Here is a 19,568-nt window from a genome sequence, read left to right on the forward strand (position 1 = left end):
TAAATAGGATGGTATTTAACTCTGATAAATTTGAATCAATAAATTATGGAGTCAGAGAAAGAAAGCTATATGCATATAGGGGACCTAATAATGAGACAATCACAAATAAGGAAGCAGTTAAAGACCTTGGTGTGATGATGAATAGGAACATGTTATGCAATGATCAAATAGCAATTCTGTTGGCAAAATGTAAAGCAAAAATGGGAATGTTGTTACGGCACTTCAAAACAAGAAAAGCTGAACACATGATTATGCTTTATAAAACATATGTTCGTAGTCCACTTGAATATTGCAATATGATATGGTACCCACACTATCAAAAGGATATTGCACAAATAGAGAGTGTACAAAGGTCCTTTACAGCTAGAATAGAAGAAGTTAAAGACCTTGACTACTGGGAAAGACTACAATCCTTAAAATTATAGTCTAGAAAGGAGAAGAGAACGCTACATGATAATTCAGGCATGGAAACAGATAGAAGGAATAGCAGAAAATATCATGGAACTAAAAATATCAGAAAGAGCAAGCAGAGGTAGATTAATAGTGCCCAAAACTATACCAGGAAAAATAAGGAAAGCACACAGGACATTAATCCACTACGCACCAGCATCGATAATGCAGCGTCTATTCAATGCGTTGCCAGCTCATCTGAGGAATATATCAGGAGTGAGCGTAGATGTGTTTAAGAATAAGCTCGACAAATATCTAAACTGCATCCCAGACCATCCAAGATTGGAAGATGCAAAATATACCGGAAGATGTACTAGCAACTCTCTGGTAGACATTAGAGGTGCCTCACACTGAGGGACCTGGGGCAACCCGAACAAGATGTAAGGTCTGTAAGGTCTCTCTCTCTCTCTCTCTCTCTCTCTCTCTCTCTCAGCTGTCCAAGCGAGAGCTTTTTTTATGGGACAACATAGGCCCGCATTTCGCATTTTCCATACCTAATTATTTTTGTATATGATTGCCCTTTCTCGGCTGTGAAGTTGATGTCTATCCATGGCTGTGAGATGACCAGGAATAACTTGTAGTCGGCGTCAAAGTCAAAACTTTGCATTCAAGCAATATTCAGTCATTGTTTCCTTTCTATTATTTTGTCTCAGAGAGAGAGAAAGAATCTGTTTGTATACGATTGTTTATTTTCTCGCTCGTCAAACTTACTCTGTTATGCTTTATTTCATATTTCCTTGCTCACCAATTTATTCTATACCTACAATATTAAGAAATCAAGATATGTGTAGAAGGGAGAACTGCCTCCAGACTGTACAGTCAGTATGGATTTAAACGCACGCGGAACTGGTTGAAATATTCGCAACAGCACCAAGATGAGATGCCATGGTGATAGAAAATCTGACTCCGTTTCTTGTTATTGCATAAAAAAACCTTTATCAATCGTGAACCTACGTAATTTATTTAGAATTCTGCGTAACGGAAAAGATAATATTTGATATCTGTAATGGGAGAAATGGTTTTACTTCTGTTGTTGTTATAAATTTGGCAGATATGCGATCAAACACGTGGGAGGACCAAAACAGCCCAGCCAGAGAGCTCGGCTCATTTTGTAAATACTATTGTTTGGCGTATTATAGGAGAGAGAGAGAGAGAGAGAGAGTATAATGCAGTGTGTTCATGCTTGTTAAAAATGTGCAGTACGGGTAATTCATATCTGGAAGAAAGAAAAATGTGAATTTTGTTGCTGTCAGTCGCATGGACTAAATTTACAAAGAGCAGGGAACAAATCTTGACATTCCTCGAGAGATAGAGAGATGAACCAAGGCCATCTAGGATGAACTCTCTCTCTCCCCTCTCAACTATACTGTAAGTGTTAACTTGGGTCTCTGAAACCAATAGGTATTAGGACAAGCGCAACGGTGTGTGTGTGTGTGGGCATACTGTTAAAAAATGTGCTGTACCTACAGGTAATAAATACCTACATCTTGGAAGATAAAACAAACAATCAAATTTTGTTGTTGTTAGTCGCCGGGGATATAAAGAGTGTGACCAGCGGACAGAAAGATTAACATTTTTCCAGAGATTAAAGAGCTGAATTTTTTTTGAAGCTATGTCAACCGCGTTAGTAAATAGGTATCATCTTCTAAAGAATTTTTTTTCTTTTCTTTTTGCGGAAGAATCTTCAAACCATTTTGCATTCAAAGTAATGAGAAGGAATCATTCTATTCTTCATGTAATCAGTAAAATACTTACACTAATAAAAACTAAAACTACGTATTGTATGCAAAACACACACATCACCGTTAGCTTCGCGTGTGTAAACGATCATTCTAAGAAATTCACTGAGTAGTATAACTAACACCTGATTGGTTGGTTGGTAGCCATGGTGATCTGTTATCCAATGACTGCCCTCTGCTTCTGTTCTATTTATAGACATATGCCGTGGATGGCTCTAGTTTTGAACGTTACCATGTTCGTGATTTTCCGACTGCTGACGGCAAAAATTACTCAATAATTTTCTTTATATAATTATTTCTTCGTGAAAACAATAATATAATATGATCATTTTAACTTTAATGTATAGTGGTATGAAAAATACCAGTGTGTCGTAGCGATGCGTCGTCAATATAGTGGTATGAAAATACCAAATGGTGTTGTAGCGATACGTAATCACGAAGTACAAATCCTTTTCCCGGACCATCCTCAAAATTTTACGACTCTTCAACTTCAAAATCGATATGGTGAAATATATTATATAGTCATACTTATTGTTAAAATTCACAAGTTGAACTGCAAAACATTATTATATTTTGATTGTCATGTACATATATTTTTTGCGTTTTACGGAATGTTTGTTTTGAAAATAATAGCTATTAGTGAACATATGGTATTAATTGTCCCACTATTTTGTTATAAGTGATCTTAGTTATCTCACATTCATTTAACAGTATTATATTAATATTTATTTAAATAAACTGTAATTAATAAATAACAATAATGAAAAACATAAAGGGAAAAAATGTTTTTGCTGCAGTAGTGATGTTTGTTTGATTATGCATCTGACCTCGCATTTCCGAAATCTGAAAAATTCCAAAAACCGAAACATCGGAATGTGTGTGTACTGCACATTTTTTTTATTTTTTAAACACGCACACAATGTCTACACATTTACTGATACCCGTTGGTGAAAGACTCAAATTACAGTATTTATTCCTGTGTGAGAGAGAGAGAGAGAGAGAATGATTTAGGACTCCAAGGTGTGTTATTTTTACAATTATTTTATTATCTTAGGATTCTTTTTTAATCTTGAGATTTTATATTCAATTCTCGAGATTAGTAAGAAAATTACCGTAACTTGACTAGCAGCAGCACACATCTGAATGACTCGGCCATTAGCATGCTAAACCACCAACCTTATGAACTGACGCTCTCGGAAAAGGAACTCGCATGATACATGAGATACATGACAAAACCACTGTTTATTGGTGAAAATTTGGGGGTCGCATGATATGCGAGATCGCACGTTACTCGAGTATATACGGTAAGTTGCGTACTTTAAAATTGATGTTAATATATTAGGTTAAGGAGAATCACAGCTTTACTTAATAATCCTTTCAAATCTGTTCCCATTAGTATCCTGCTCCATTTGTGTAACATGAAATGCCCCCACATCGTGGCTTGTAATCATCATATATTTATTTCATATATCTACAAAGGCAGTGGACTGCTTTTTGTTTGTTACTTTGATTTACTATTCATTATCTTTGATGTGTCTACTTTCAATGTCTTGTGTTGGATTATGTTGAGGAATTTGTTTTCTAGTATGACTGTTGGAATTGTGTTTTCAGTTTTGAGGACTAGAAATCTTGAATACTTATCTGGTCCAAAGAGGACACCATAATGCACCAGTGTGGGATTCTGTTGGTAATTTTTGTTTCTTTTCAGTCCTCGTTTTATGTATGTTGCTTCTCTAATAGAATTACTATGTTATTCTGTATTGGTGGGAGGATTACTTGTCTCTAATTCAGAATTATTGTTTATTATATTATGATTCCATAGTTATGATACTCGAGTCTACCAATTGGTTTTTTATTTTTTATTTTTGAATTTCTATGCACCCTAATGGGAGATCTGGATTTATGTTTTAATTCGAACAGGGTGTCCCTTTGTAGCATTATCATTGTTTGAAGCAGTACCAAGGAGATTCCAGAGTGACATGTCAATAGTCTTCTTGGGGCCCCAAGGGTACTTAAATCTTTAGGTCTACTTTCCATAAAGATTGGAGAGAGAGAAGAGAGAAGAGAGAGAGAAGAGAGAGAGAAGAGAGATAGAGAGAGAGAGAGAGAGAGAGAGAGAGAGAGAGAGAATAAAAATCTGTAACCCTTGAAAAGATATCATTGGCTTTTTATGAAGTTCAATCTTCCGCTGATGGCACAAGTGGGAACCGACTCCCAAATGTCTGCGTCCCAACTCTACCCCAAAAGCGAATGACATAACATGATTAGTAAGGCCCAAGTGTAAGCAAAACCTGCTTGCCGAGACTGAAGGTATTATAATATAGTCATCCCCATTCTAACAATATTATGAGCAAACCAGACAATGCTGCAAGTCCCATTCCTAGAACAAGACCCCTCTGGAATCTGTGGTCCAACTCCACAGATTAGTTCCACCTTCAAAAATCAGGTCCGAACATTGTCTGCTACATAATGGATCTACCACAGTTCTCATTATTTAGCTTTGGATTAACTTCATTCCAAGCTATGTTAGATTTTCTTATATATTAGTTTTGGTAAATTATGACAAAAGTGGAAAAATACACAAATATTAATCCAAAAAATATGTTATATGGGACTCTTAGGTTTGAACCTAGTAAAGTTCCAAATGTTCGAGAGCCCCCTAACCACGTCAAGGTGGTCGTAGGAAGATGTGGATCTTTCAATGGTTTCTAAATCCTCTTGCACACAGGCTGAAAATATGAGGGAGTAAGGTACATGACTTTTCCCCCAGGTCGAAAACAGCATGCGCAAGAAGTTTTTTGGTAAAATTTGGTACATCCAAACTATAACTGATATACACTTCTGGTTAGTTTTATTATGTCAGCAAATGATTAAATTATTTCCTAAAGCAATCAGAACATCTTTACGAGGCTTAGAAATCATAAAAACGACGTGATGAACGTGCCATTTTAAAGATAAATTGTAGATATTTTTTGGAAATAATCATGAAAAATATTTATTAGGTTTGGGGACCTTTTGACCTAAATTATGTAGAAATGTCTGATCTTTCACGTGAACGCAATAATTTTGCTATAAGTGTGTTTGCTATTGAGCTATAATTGATTAAAAAATGCTAATTTCTTACAGAGTGCAATTTTCAGATTTTCCAACCTACTTATGTCAAATTTTTCCCGAAAATAACTTACATTTGACACTCCCGGCACATCATCTGTGCACTTACGGGAAAAAATGTACAACTGCCATCTTCCAAGAAGGGGAAAGAATGGTTACCAGTTTCCCATATTTTGTTGAAAATTTTAAGGAGGTAAGATTTAACTGAATCTGGAAGACTTTTAATCATGCTATAAAGAATGTTATCATTCTTGGGGGATGTGGATTCAGATGATAAAAGCATCCCTTAAAGTCAACTTGGCATTGTAACATTCACAAATTCCAGAATTTAAATTAAGGGAAATGCTTAAATACTTGATATTCTGGAACACACTTGAATAAGCTCCTAGAACTCTATATTTCAGAGTAATGCTCAACCAGTTCCTCAGCAACTTGATCTGGCTCCATGACAAGGTCTCCATTGATTTTCAGATAAGGCGTTGGCGATGGAACGTATTTGCCACTTCGCTTTCTTATCTTTTTCCTAATTAACCTTGTAGGGTCTTGGAATTTAAGCCATTTATATAAAAAAAACACAAGATTTCTTCTCTACTTTATTGACATCTTCTGTTTTGCAATTACTCGTTGGTACATAGATTCTGCTGTTGTAGAATGACTGGATTTCTAATCCCTGTAACATATCCTGGTAATTTTCCTCAAATTACCAAAGGTTTTATCCTACCATGGAACAGCCGGTCTATGTGGTTTCCCTTTGGTCTTGGGTATTGAGTTATCAGCACTACTCAATATTTCAGAGGTAAAGTACTCATAAGCTTTTACATGGGACTCAAGACTCAAATTCACGGGATAGGTTAACACCTTGAAATTTTACCTTATCCGATTACTTTTCCTCCCATTTATTAGTGTAATTCGAGGGGACATTTCTCATAAACTTCACATGAATGGGAAAGTGATCACTGTCACATAGAAATTCATTTACAGACTAGTTAAAATCCAGATAGAGAGAAGAAGAGCACATTCTTAAGTCTATAGCAGATGAATCACCTGAATAGCTATTATATTATAGTACCATCATTAAAAAGTGTAAGGTCATTATTATTAATGTATGTTGTAGTACCATCATTAAAAAATGCAACACCATTATTATTAACAATGTCATCAGTGATTCTACCCTCTTTCAAAAAATTACCAAAGTGGATTCCGAGAATTAAAATCACCAATTAGTTAAAAAGGAGGAAGTCTATTAAACCTTGAATGTCCCCAAGAGTGGACCTAAATCTTGGGAAAGGTAAAGAGAGCAGATTGCAATTTCACGGTCAAAAGTAGCCCAGATAGCAATTACTTTAAGTGTGTTCAGGGGAACAAAATGTTGCAAAGTTTTAGTGATAATTATTGCAACACCTCCAAGGGCACGGCCCCTGTCAGAGAGGCTCATCTTATAGATCTCAATAGTTTAGACCTGGATTGTATACTGCAGCCCCTAATTCAGTTTCTTGGAGACATACAACCCCTGGATTATGCTCACGCAGTAATTCTTTTAGGATTTCTGAAAAAGTCCTTAGTCCCTTACAGTTCCATTGTAAAAAGTCCAGATAGCATCTTTGCTGCTAGTATCTGCCAAGGGAAATTCTACTGTAATCTACAATATTTTTTTTATTTATTTTCCTTATGAGATTTTATAAGAGATTATTTTTTTTTTCTAAACAAGAGATTCTTTAGATTGTCTTGATATATACATAGCTTATGATTAGCTCCACTATGTTTTTTATTAGCTTTTTGATATGGAATAGACTGGACTTCAACTACTATTTTTTTACCCAAGGAAGTTTATTCCTCGGTTGTTTCTGAGGCAGAAGCACCCTCACTGTTGGCTTCACTCTCGTTACATTTTTTATGGGATTTGGAAACCTCCATACTTTGAGCAGACTGAGGAGAGGAAGAAGGCATTCTTACTCTTTTGGACCTTTAGTTTGTTCTTGTTCCATTCCTTTGTTAAAGGTTTCTTGTTGCAGAGATGGGAGAGACAGAGGGAAGGTTTCATCAATTGGAGATTATTCTACTGTGCAAGTAGTCACATCTTCCTTATAGATAGGTGCTTCAACCCCTAGGAGGCCAAGCACCTAGATCAGATGACTGGGTCTTATTCTCAGGAGTTTTTGCTTTTACAGCAGGTAAAGGTGTTACATTACTGGCCTGAGTTTTTATAGGGGCTACGGAATTCAGAGCCATAGCATAGGTCTTGTCTGACCAAGTTAATTTTTTAGCATAACTAATTCTTTTATGTTCAGCGTTAGCTTTACATACAGCTGCCTCTTCATATTTATATTGGCTGCACTTTTTATTGGATGGGGCATGATCCTGTTCACAATTAATACACTTTGGTTGTTTTGAACAAGGACCATATTCAGGGGCTCAGCAACTATTACAAATTTTATCGTTTTTACAGAATCTGGATGGATGACCAAATTGAAAACAGTTATAGCACTGCAGATGTTTTGATAAAAATGATTTGACTTTGACCTTTCATTTCCAAAATTGACATAAGATGATACATCAGACTCCTCAAAGTTAAAATGAACCTTATTTGGCTGTGGAATTTTTCTTGCCTTCCATACAGAAGTTGGACTAATTTCTAATATTTCACTTTCCATCAATTCACAAAAGTCTATCAAATACTACTCCTTTCTCAAAACTGAAATTCATGTGTGGTCGAACTTCTTTTATAATAAGTGTCATCTTTCTCGAACTTCTTCAGCGTCAGCATTAATGACTGGGTCTTTGATTTGTCATGTGCAAGGACACTGCCTTTACCAAACCTCGAGATGTTACCCATATCAATATACCCAACCTTTTTTTGTATGTACTCTCCACTAAATTTGTAATAATTAAAATTTCCCTATCTAACAGATACTACCAACCACATTGGATGTTTGGGAGTTCTTTCAAAAGTTTCATTGTCCTCCAAATTTGGCTGAGCCACTTGTACCCATTGAGATGGTCTATAAACATCCATGTTTTTAGAGGTCTTGTCAGACAGTACTCCTTTGACAGTCTATTTACAAATTTTGACATTATTATAGTAATAATATTGCTGCAGGCTTTGAGTGAAGCTTCACGTTTTTAAAAAGTTACCAATGCTTCCCATTTTCCTTCATTTTCATCAAAGTTCATTCTTAACTATAATTTTACCATAACTAGCAAACAAAAGTGTGAGTGTTTCGTAGTCACATTCCAAAGGCATTGCTTTACATGTAATACTTTCAAATTATTCACTGTTCCCACACTGGCAAGTTTTCAATTTGTGATGACCACCCTGAGAGGTAGTACCATCACTGTAGAATTCCATATTCATAATCAAGTTCATGCCAAGATTTGTCATTTGTGTCAAGGCCTTGTCATAGGTGGTCATCCGTGCAAATCATCATCAAAGGGCACAGGGGTACTAGCATCTTTACAGTCACTAGTCATAAATAATTGAATAAAAAAATATTAAACCCAAAAATATTGAGATAACTTTCATGAAGGTTATTCTTCCACCAATGGCACAAGTGAGAACAGACTCCCAAATGTCCACATCCCTCCCCTACCCCACAGGGGATGGAACAACATGATTTAAGTGGTGCAAGTGTAAGCCAGACCTGCTTGCTAGGACTGAAAAGTATTACAAGAATACAATCATCCCCACCCTCATCATGTTATGGACAAACTGGAAAAAATGCCAAGAGTCCTAGCTCCAGAACCAGATCCCCCTGGAATCTGTGGTCCAGCCCTGAAGAATAGTTCTGCCCTTGAGCTATTAATCTAATATCTCTCAGGTCCAAACATTATCAGGTGGTTGATGATCCTACCACAGGTCCCACTATTTAGCTTTGGATATAAACCCAGTCCCAGTTATTGTATCATTTCCTATTTGTCAGGTCCAATAAATTTTACAAATAGTGGAAAATTCCACAAAATTAGTCATCCAAATAAATATATATAAACTAATATATGAGACTGGACTAAAACCTGGGAACAAATTCCTGGGGTTCAAGAGCCCTCTCACCACGTCGTGATGGTCCCACATCAAGGCGTATAGGAAAGTTTAATGCATACAAGAGGGAATAAACACTGATACACCTGAATGAGATGTCAGCAGAGAGGAGATTTGGAGATCAGAAGTTTCCACAACTGTAATAGACAAACTATTACACATTTTAGTTGTAGCCAAGATAAAACTCCTAGCATACAGAGTATAACAGTGGGGCCCCCGTATTTGCATTATCCAGATTCGTGAAGTTCTCTCTGGAACATATCCCCCCCAATTATTCGCAGGAAATTTGCCTATTCGTGGTATTTTTATATGAGAAATATAGAAAAATTCCTTTTTCTTGTATCAATTTCATCATAAAATGCACTTTTTCTGATAAAACTATTCAAAAAACCAGGTACGTATAAAAATGTTTAGAGGGTTTTTCTCAAGTTCTGACAAAATAGGCCGTTTTAAGCACCTTTATAGGGGTTCTAACTATTTGTGGGTTCTAGCTATTGTGTGTGTGTGTGTGTCTGGCATGCATCTCCCACAAATACGGAGGGACCAATGTACTAAAGCTGATACCAGGAAATACAATCTTTGCACTAGCAAATATGCCATTAATCTTTTACACTGTTTGCCAGGGATACACATTCTCATGTTGTAGCATGAAGAAAATATCTAACAGGAAAAATGCTAGCTTGAAGCATCAAGAGTACAATTAATTCAAAGGGACTCAACATTTGGAAAAAAAAAAGCAAAAATATAACTAAAAATTCCAAGGTTACTACTAGGATGATCAGTGAACCAAAGTCCATAATCCATACCTGGTGGTGAGGTCATCCTCAACAATACAGAAGAAATGCAACTTATAGGGTTAGGCTACTCTGAAGTAATGGGTTTGCAACAAAAAAATTTACCAAACTTTTTTTATTACGTTTTTAATAAAGATTGTACTCTACTCAATTCTACGTATACTGTACACAAAATAGAACCATGAAGCCAAAAGCCATGGGAAAGGAAGGTAATTACCCAGTGACATTTTAGAAGTAAAATCCTCTGATAAAAAGCAAAATACCACAACAAACTATATATATTACTTACTGTACTTACAATTAAAACTAAAAGTTATACAGTAGTACCTCGAGATACGAAATTAATCCGTTCCGAGGCGGCCTTCGTATCATGAAGTTTTCGTATCTTGGACCACATTTTACATGTAAAATGGCTAATCCGTTCCAAGCCCTCCAAAAACACCCCAGTAAATTATATTTCCAGGCCTAAAACACATGTTCTAGGGTTACAACGCCGATCCGACGGAAGAAATATGACTCCAAAAAGGCAAAGTACTGTACATACTTGAGTAATATTCAACTGCATGTAATGTTCAACCCCATTTTTACTGCATATATTAGGACTTTAGCATATGTCCCTTAGCAATAAGCCTAGCCTATGTTAGCGGTTGCTACTGTAGCCTAGTCTATGATTCTGACATCTAAACCTAAGAAGCTAAAAGCTTAGAACATGCCAATAAAATGTATAAATAATCAGTATGTACTCATTTCAAATAATTATTAATTAATCATTAACTATAATACACAAACAAACAAACAAAAAAAAACCTTCCAATCTATTGTTTACATTCAGCTCTTACCCGTCTTACGAGTATCAAACGAACGCCAAGTAATCATTTTTCCTAGCACACAGTAAGCCATAAATTTTCATTAGTATCTCTCTTCAACTAATGAAACAACCAAACAGTATAATAACCATTCATTTCTATTCTTTATTCTATCTTTACCTAATGGAGATACCGAGTTACTGACAGCTATAATGAAACATACGTATACGTAACGTAATAATAAAACAGAAGAAGAATTCTAAAAAATATGTATTTGTTGGCAGTCTGATTTATTTTATATTTTATGATATGTAATTCACAATTTTTTTATTAAATGTATTGCATGTACTCATTTCAAATAATTATTAAGTAACCATTAACTATAATAAACAAACAAAAAAAGCTTCCAAACTTCTGTTTACATCCAGCACTTACGAGTATTGAACGATCGCCAAGCAATCACTTTACACAGTAAGCCATAAATTTTCATTATCTCTCTTCAACTACTGAAACTACCAAACAGCACAATAACCATTCATTTCTATTCTTTATTCTATCTTTACCTAATGTTTTTTTTTATTAAATGTATTGTATGAATAAGTTTTTCAATTTACAGCATCCTTTTACCAATAGAATACTTAAAGCACAAGGGGTAGATGCTGACCAATAGGAGAGCAGGACCTTATGGGGTGACTAGCATCAGAAACCAATGGGAGAGAGGGAGGATGGTGGCGAGTTTACTCAGTTGGTGGCGCGGGAGTTTTAAAATTGTTCTTGGTGGTCCGGGCGAATTTCGGGACTTTACAGCAACAACCTTTCGTATCTTGAAAACTTTTCGTATGTAGAGCTGTAAAATTTTTCGTATTTGCTTTCGTATCTCGAGTTTTTCGTAAGTTGAGCCTTTCGTATGTCGAGGTACCACTGTACTTAAATTCAGCCAGAAATGAACAAAACTGTGTCAGATATACTACTTAAGAACTTACATGAATGGAACTTGTTCATTACAAGGCCTTTCATCATACTTTTCCTCCCAATTTCCAGACCAGCCTTCAGCATAATGTTGTAAGATGAATGTTGTATCCACTGTTCCACCTTGAGCTGCAAAATATGAATTTCTATACATATAATGAGTAACTACAAAAATGCATGTGACCTACAATAGTTATAAAATAAACATTAAGAAATTTGGTTTAAGGAGGAAAACTTAACTGCTATATTACTAAAATATTTTATCTAAGAATAATGTATCTAAGAAGAAGGGACATCACACACATCAATTTTAATCTATAAGTTCCATTCTCCAATCTTTTCATTTTTACCCCTCTCAATTGAAAACAAAAAGTTGAATACCAACTCCTATACTTACTGCTTCATATGACTAAAATTAATACAAGGTCCTGGCGTGGAAATCTCACAAAATTAAGACTAATCTCCATGAAAATCAATGTCTAAATTTTCAATTTTGTCATCAATCCTAAAAGAAAAAAATAACCAGCCTTTATGATCTCATGGGACAGCCTGGCAGTGTGTGTGCAAAGAAACTTGGGCATTCCTGCAATTCCCATATACAGGCAGACCCCACTTGCCAGCAGCAGCATCAGTTAACGGTGATCCGGTTTTACAGCGCTTGTCTAGCACCGCTGGTAACTGGATTTTCGGCATTGGTGAGTAATTTTCAGCACCAGTACAGAATGGCAAAGGGGGCATATACATTAACATGACAAATTTTTAATAAATTTGTATTTTCCATGGCTAACAAACCTGAGGTCTTAACAACAGGATAAATCTTCTAGTGCCAGTTGGAAACCAGCATTACAATCAAAAGATCGTAATGCAAGGAATCTGTAGCATCTGGCAACTTAGCCTTAGACTAGGTGGAGCAAACCCTATGATGCATTCAGTCTTTCTTCTAACCCAGGAATAGCAAAAAGGAAGGAGAGTGCGACAGTCCTGAATTTCTGCAACCTCTGGTCCGACAGATAAACCCTTGATGATGCTGTATTTATCATCATCCCCAAGTAAAGAATCCTCTGGCTGGGAAATAGATCAGACTTTTCCAGGTACACCACAATACCTGGGGTCTGACAACACCGAAGAATACGGTCCCTGTCCCGAACCAGTTTCTTCCTGGAACTTGCCAAGATCAGCTGATCACTGAGGTACCTCAACAGGCAAATCCCTTGAGCATGGGCCCACATCAACACTAGAGTAAATACCCTTGTGAACAATTGAGGAGCTGTAGTAAGGCCGAAGCGAAGACCTTGAACTGGAACACCTGCTCCCCAAGGCTGAAGGAAAGGAATTTCCTGGACAAAGGGTGAATTGGAATCTGGAAGTAAGCATCCTTCAAGTCTATTGACAGCATGAAGTCGTTCTACCTCACGGCTGACAAAACTGTCCGGGTTGTCTCCATTCTGAACCTTATCTTCTTGATAAATTGGTTCAGTGTGGTCATATCTATCACTGGTTGCCAATCACCCCTAGCCTTTGGAACCTGGAAGATTCGACTGTAGAACCCCATGGAAGGATAATGCACTTTTTCCACTGCTCCCTTGACCAACATCTTCAACACTTCCTCCTAAAGAGCTAGATGCTTTGGTGAACCTCAAGCATATGTCAGGTTGTGAAGAGGATGATCTGAGAGAGGGAGAGGGGTTGAAAGGTAGTATATACCCCACCCAAAGGACATCCACTACCCACTTCTCTGCTCCGTGGAATTGCCATTTGGCCCAATGGCCTGCCAGGCATCCTTCCTACCCATGGCAATGGGCAGAGAGTGGCACCCTCTCTATTGACAACCTGACCTGGCCCTTCCTGGCTTGGAAGAGGGAGGCTAAAAGGGACGCTGTTGTGGCTTCCTCTTCAAAGGAGATGGTAGCCGAGAGGTCTTAACCGATGTCGGCAGTTTCAAAGACTTCCTTGGGGGTGACTGCCTACTCTGCCTTGGGGGACGATGATGAGAATGAGCCTCTGACATTGCGACTGTCTGCTGGACTAGCCGACTGTTGGTGTCAGCATGCTGTCTGTCTATTGCATCTTCCGTGTCCTTGGAAAGAGAAGCTGGGACTAAGTGGTCTCCATTCTGAGATAGTGCTGCATACTTTCCAATCAGGAGCAGGTTAGCCCACAAACTGGCATCGAGATATCCCAGGTAAGAGATGGCCTTCATGCCAGACTGAAGCAACCTGACGAAGGAAGGTAACCTGACAGAACCTTTTTCAGAATGATATGACATTATCGTGGCCACCGCCGACGACCATAAGTCCAGCCACGATACAATTTGAAAGGCAGAAGCAGCAGTAGACTTCAAAGTAAAAGCCTCTTGAAAAGTCAACAAAGGGACCTCAGCCCTAACCTGATCTAGAGACAAGCCAGGCTTCAGACGGATCACATCTGAATTAAATTGTCGAGACATTAATTGAACAATGTTGGTTGTATAGTACTTTTTATGCCAAACGAGAGGAGGAAGAAGCTTGCATGACCTATCCAAACACAGAATTCTCTTGTCCTCAGACCAAAGAATTAATACGATGTAAAATCGATTGAGCATGCCAAGAACATGGCAGAATATGATAGCTCAAAGGCAGAATATGGCAGCTCAAACTAAGTTTTTGCATCCCTCCTCGGGCCAAACAAGGCCTTTATGCCCGTAGGGGTCATACAAGAGTCTGAATCTTACCTGAAAGATTATCGAACTCACAAATGAGATCAATAACCTCCGAAAAAGAAGAAACTCCTGACTCTCCCCCTCCTCTGGATCCAGCATCAGAGATCGACAACGCAAAGAAGGCATACGAGAACAATTCTCATCCTGACCTGTGGCCACTGGAGACATACGTCATCGAACAATGGAAAAAAAGATCTTGAATTCACCTTCAATAATGATGTTGAATGACGCACGTCTGAAGGTCTGGGAGAAGAAGATCGCCTCTTTGTCTAGAAGGGTCATGACCCCCGATTCTGGAAGGTGAACAACAAATGTAGGACCTCCCGAGGGAACGAGAAGATAAATGCCAAGGCTTCTTGGTCACAGGAGAAAGGTGATCTCTTCCATCAAGCAGGGATGAGGAAGCACTACCAAGATGAGAGACCACCAAGAACTTCATGTTCATCATCTGTGGGGATGATGAACAGGTGAAACTGAAGTCTCTGGAAGAGGAAAATGTCTAGAAGGCCCTGGATCAGCAACCTGAGAGGAGACCACCTTCGACTTCTTAATTGGAGCCTTGTCATCCTTATGAAGAACTAACTGGCTGAGGTTACAAAGAAATGGCAAGATGCCTGAGCAGAGGGAAGATCATCACTTGCTGGCACATGTTCACATTTGTGAAGAGGAGAGACTTGTCCTTGTCGGGAAGACAATGATACATCTCCCTCAATCCCAGAAGGTGAAGCGACGAAGTCCTGAATCCTCCAACGTCTAACTTGAGAGTGAGGGAGATAAAGGAGAAGCATAGGAAGATATGTTTATCTGCAAAACTTCTTGCTAGACACTCCTTTATGCCTCTTCCAAAAAACAGTCCAGTCTGTCAACCATAGCCTGAAAGAAAGCTTCCAGTGGGTTGCAACTGTCTGGGAAGCTGTCATGGGCGATGCTGGATGTGATATCACAGCAACAGGAGGGAGGAATAACATCACCAAAGCTGACATCACAGACAGAGAGGCTGCTGAGAATGATGTCACAGCATGTGGACTGGCAGCCCGAGTCGATGGCCTCACTGATGGCAAGATAAAGGGTGGCCTAGAATGAGGCATAGTTATCGATGGCGTTCCTCTAGGCAGCAGCACACGAAACCCAAAGTAATGGAAGTCAGGAGGAAGGGGGACTGCTGGGGGAATCAAGATGCAAGGTGAGCAGACATGAAATGGGACAACAGGTCTTCCAAGGAGGGGAGGCCCCACAGAACTAGGGAAGCCCACACGGCCACCTTCTTGTGCGAATCAGTAACTGAAATAAAGGAACAAGATGGTGCTGCCTCTTCTCTCCAGGGAGGGAGATTTCCTCCCAAAAGAGAGGGGGCAGCATTTAACACAGTATCACCCTGAACAACTCCTGATGCTTCCAAAGATGAATAGATGGAAGAAAAGGAAGGAGAGAGTGTCAACAAGATGAAGCAGAGGGAAGAAATCTGTAAGGAGGGGAGCAGAATGGTCCTCTCAAGGAAGCATGAATCCTTCTCAAGAAGGACGAGGACGAGTAGATATCCTACAATGCTCCCTCTTCTTGTAGAAATTCTTCCACTGAGTAAGAGCAGGAATGACATTCCGGTCATAGGTTGGTAATATTACAGAAATTAGCACAACAACTACTGCAAGTGGTATGGGAGTCACTGAAGGAGGAAGCTAAAAACTGAACATGGGAATCATGGAAGGACCAGACACATGTGTTGATGGGGCCACAACTTCTTGGGGGGATCCATGGTAACACTCAAGCACCCACTAACACTCAAAAACCTAAAAAAGCACAAAGGAATCACAGGCTATGTATAAAATCTGGCTTGGGAAGGAGTACAAAAGCAAACATCCACTCTCCAAGGTGGTTAAAGAAAAAGTGAATGCGTCACAGGGTTCATGCATAGTCGGTGACCATGCTTCGCCTCGGCTATGCCCGAGTTGCAAGATGCCACAGATTCCTTGCATTACAACCTTTTGATTGTTTTTAACCAGTTTCCAGCTGGCACCTATTGTTAAGACTGAAGGTTTGTTCTGCATATGAACAATTACTATATGTTAATATTGTAGTTCACAGATTCAGTTAACTAAGAGGTCACTTGCCTTTCAGATACTCCTCTAATTCCATGGCAGGAATCCAACGGTTGAGGCTACTCAAGTCAAAAAAACTGCTCCAAGGGAAGTATTTGTTGTGCCTGGTATTTTTCCAATGATAAAAATTTCCCCAAGGTGGAAGTACCTAAAGATGAAAAAGTTTTAATTTTTTATATAACTCACACTACTTCTTAAGGTCAATAGTACCTGAAGCTTATGTAGGTTATCAAGTATCCAAGGGCCAGTTGAGTTGATTATTAGAGATGTTAAGTAATCATTGGCTGGGATGGTTACGTTTAATCTGGCCATATTAATTGCAGCTTTTGTTGGACCTGGATATGTACTCAGAAGGGTGGAGAGTGGCTCCTCTCCTCAAGATAAAAGTATTTTCTAAACAACAGAATTTTTTCGTAAACATAAACATTGTTTTACAACAGCAAATCTATGGTAGCAGCAATCTTCTGACACTTCCTAAGAGAAGCCCCATTTTCCACCCTTCTGAGTATGCATCCTGGTCCAACAAAAGCTGCAATTAATATGACCAGATTAATGTAATCATCCCAGCCAATGATTACTTAACATCTCTAATAATCATGTTTAATATATGGCAGTTTACAGAATAATGAACCTGATGATTTAAAGCAACTCAAATCAAGGTTTAACTATGGCACTCACTGAACCAAAAAATGCTGCGGTGAAGTCATTTTCTAGTGTTCAATTACCCACATTCAACTGGCCCTTGGATACTTGATAACCTGCATGAATGAGTCCCTACATACAGAAAATACAGTACTAGACAGTTACACTTAGGGGAAAGCCTAAACTTCAACCAACAGTGAATGTCAAGTTTTATCAATAAATGAAGGAAATGTTGGCAATTATTTTCTATTTATTGATAGTACCCAATCAGGCAAGATTTTGAGAATGCAAACAACATCAAATGCAAATGACATAGAATGACAATGCTTATTACTGTAATATATGTTTAACTTTTTCAAATATAATTTTCTTCAGAAAATATTAATGTTTAGGCTTATAGACCTTTTCAGTTTTTAGAATTACGGATAGAGATCGTATATCTGTAACAAAGTGAGAGCCCACTCATCCTAACGTCTAATTATGGTAATTATCGACGGTAATTGCTGTAATTACAGTAGTTTTGTTTACAGTATCAAAAGTTGTATCACTAGTGATTCACTTGAATAACCTACAGTTTTTACAATTATTACAAACGTTTTGTTTACGGTGTTGATAGTTGTGACTGTAGCTAACTATTGACACAGCTATTGACACTTCAATTCATAATTTCCAATAGTTGTCTTCAGTTTGATTGTGGTTCTTACCTTTTTCCTCACTAAATGGGCATGGGAACAATACCTACTAGCAGCGACTGACCGAGCCACTTTTGTTTGCAAAAATCACCTGATTCATAGAGTCTGATTCTGGATTTTTGTTTGAGCTCCTATGTAATATTTACTCAAAATTTTGCATTGAAATGAGATTATTTCGAGTTCTAGTACAATCGAGGACTGGGTCTCTACTGTTTTGCAATGATCCCCACAGCTTTATTAAAATCACTTGTCTCACAGGTCGTGGCTGAAGTAACAAAGGACAATTCACCAATCTGTCCTGGAAAAAGTGAGCAGATCTATCACAGTCCAGCCCCTCTGTCCTCCAACCTCAGACAAAACCACAGGCTGCACCTTATTTAATCTCTTCCAACCATATTTTTCTACAGAGCAAAAGACTAATATCAGAGGTCACAGCTGGCATATAATCCTGAACACTGCAAGACTCAGTCCATTATAAATCATGATTATTCCAGACTCAAAATGAAAATGTTGAAGATAATGGCAAGAAATAGTGAAGGAGACAGCATAAGTTAATTATATATCAAACAAGTTGAGAATGACCAACTTTCACTAGGACTCTGATGCATGCTTCTTCTGGGATGGGTCTAAATGTAACTGCTACTGCAGACTGGGGTTCGTGTTTTAACAAATGATAGTTACTGCACTAACTTTAAATATTTGTAGTATACTGTGAAACGCCACCAAATATCAAAACAGCAATGATAAAACTAATCATATCCAGATGTGTGTAAAGTGACACCCAGATGTGTGAAGTCAAACCCAGATGTGTGAAGTGAAAACCAAAGTTACATGACTTTCTCTTCACAGAGATATACTCAAAATTAAAATTATGTATACATTACATTTAAACTTACCAAAACCCAGTTGTCAACTTCATTCAACTTGCGTACTAAATTTGCTACTCTTAAATAAACATCCCTTCGCAGATTAAACCCTTCTCCTGGATTCACTGTATACAAAAGATACCTGCAAAATAAATATTCACAGTAAGTGAAATAATTCTAAAAATCTGTTTAAAGGAAATAGTCACAGTAGGCAAAATATGGAATTCTAAAAATCTGTTGAACAAAATACACCCTCCAATTATTGTGCATACAAAACTACTTTTCAACTCAACTCCCTGCTACAAGTCTTCAAATTACTTGTTTCTTTGAAAATATTGTACACTGTTACAGAATCACAAACTAAATAGTATACACAAAAGGCTATTTTTATACCAGCCATAGGAATTTCAAAAGCTAATATGTGTAATGATTCTTCCACAGAAATTATAAAACCCTACAGAATATCTCTGACAAAATCTATGATGATACTGAACAGCAATGCATACTCTTCTGACTTGGTTATTCTAATGGAGTCAGGGACCTAACTTTGTTCCAAAATATTTTCAAAACAGTACTATACAAGTAAGGGTAAAAAATGTTTCATTTTTACTAACATCCCATTTCCCAAAAATATACCTCTTCTATGTCTCCTTGTCACTGCATATTAAGGAC

General features: G+C 37.8%; 1 protein-coding gene across 1 annotated transcript in view; it reads right to left on the reverse strand.

The window, feature by feature from the left end:
• Nucleotides 1–19,568, reverse strand: part of LOC135212665 (GDP-fucose protein O-fucosyltransferase 2-like) — a 75,806-nt gene that overhangs the window by 30,574 nt on the left and 25,664 nt on the right. The window contains 3 exon segments of the mRNA XM_064246315.1: nucleotides 11,917–12,031; nucleotides 16,709–16,844; nucleotides 18,927–19,038. Coding sequence (XP_064102385.1) covers nucleotides 11,917–12,031; nucleotides 16,709–16,844; nucleotides 18,927–19,038 — 363 coding nt within the window.

Source organism: Macrobrachium nipponense, chromosome 41, assembly GCF_015104395.2.
Source record: "Macrobrachium nipponense isolate FS-2020 chromosome 41, ASM1510439v2, whole genome shotgun sequence".
In the NCBI taxonomy this organism is placed as follows: domain Eukaryota; kingdom Metazoa; phylum Arthropoda; class Malacostraca; order Decapoda; family Palaemonidae; genus Macrobrachium; species Macrobrachium nipponense.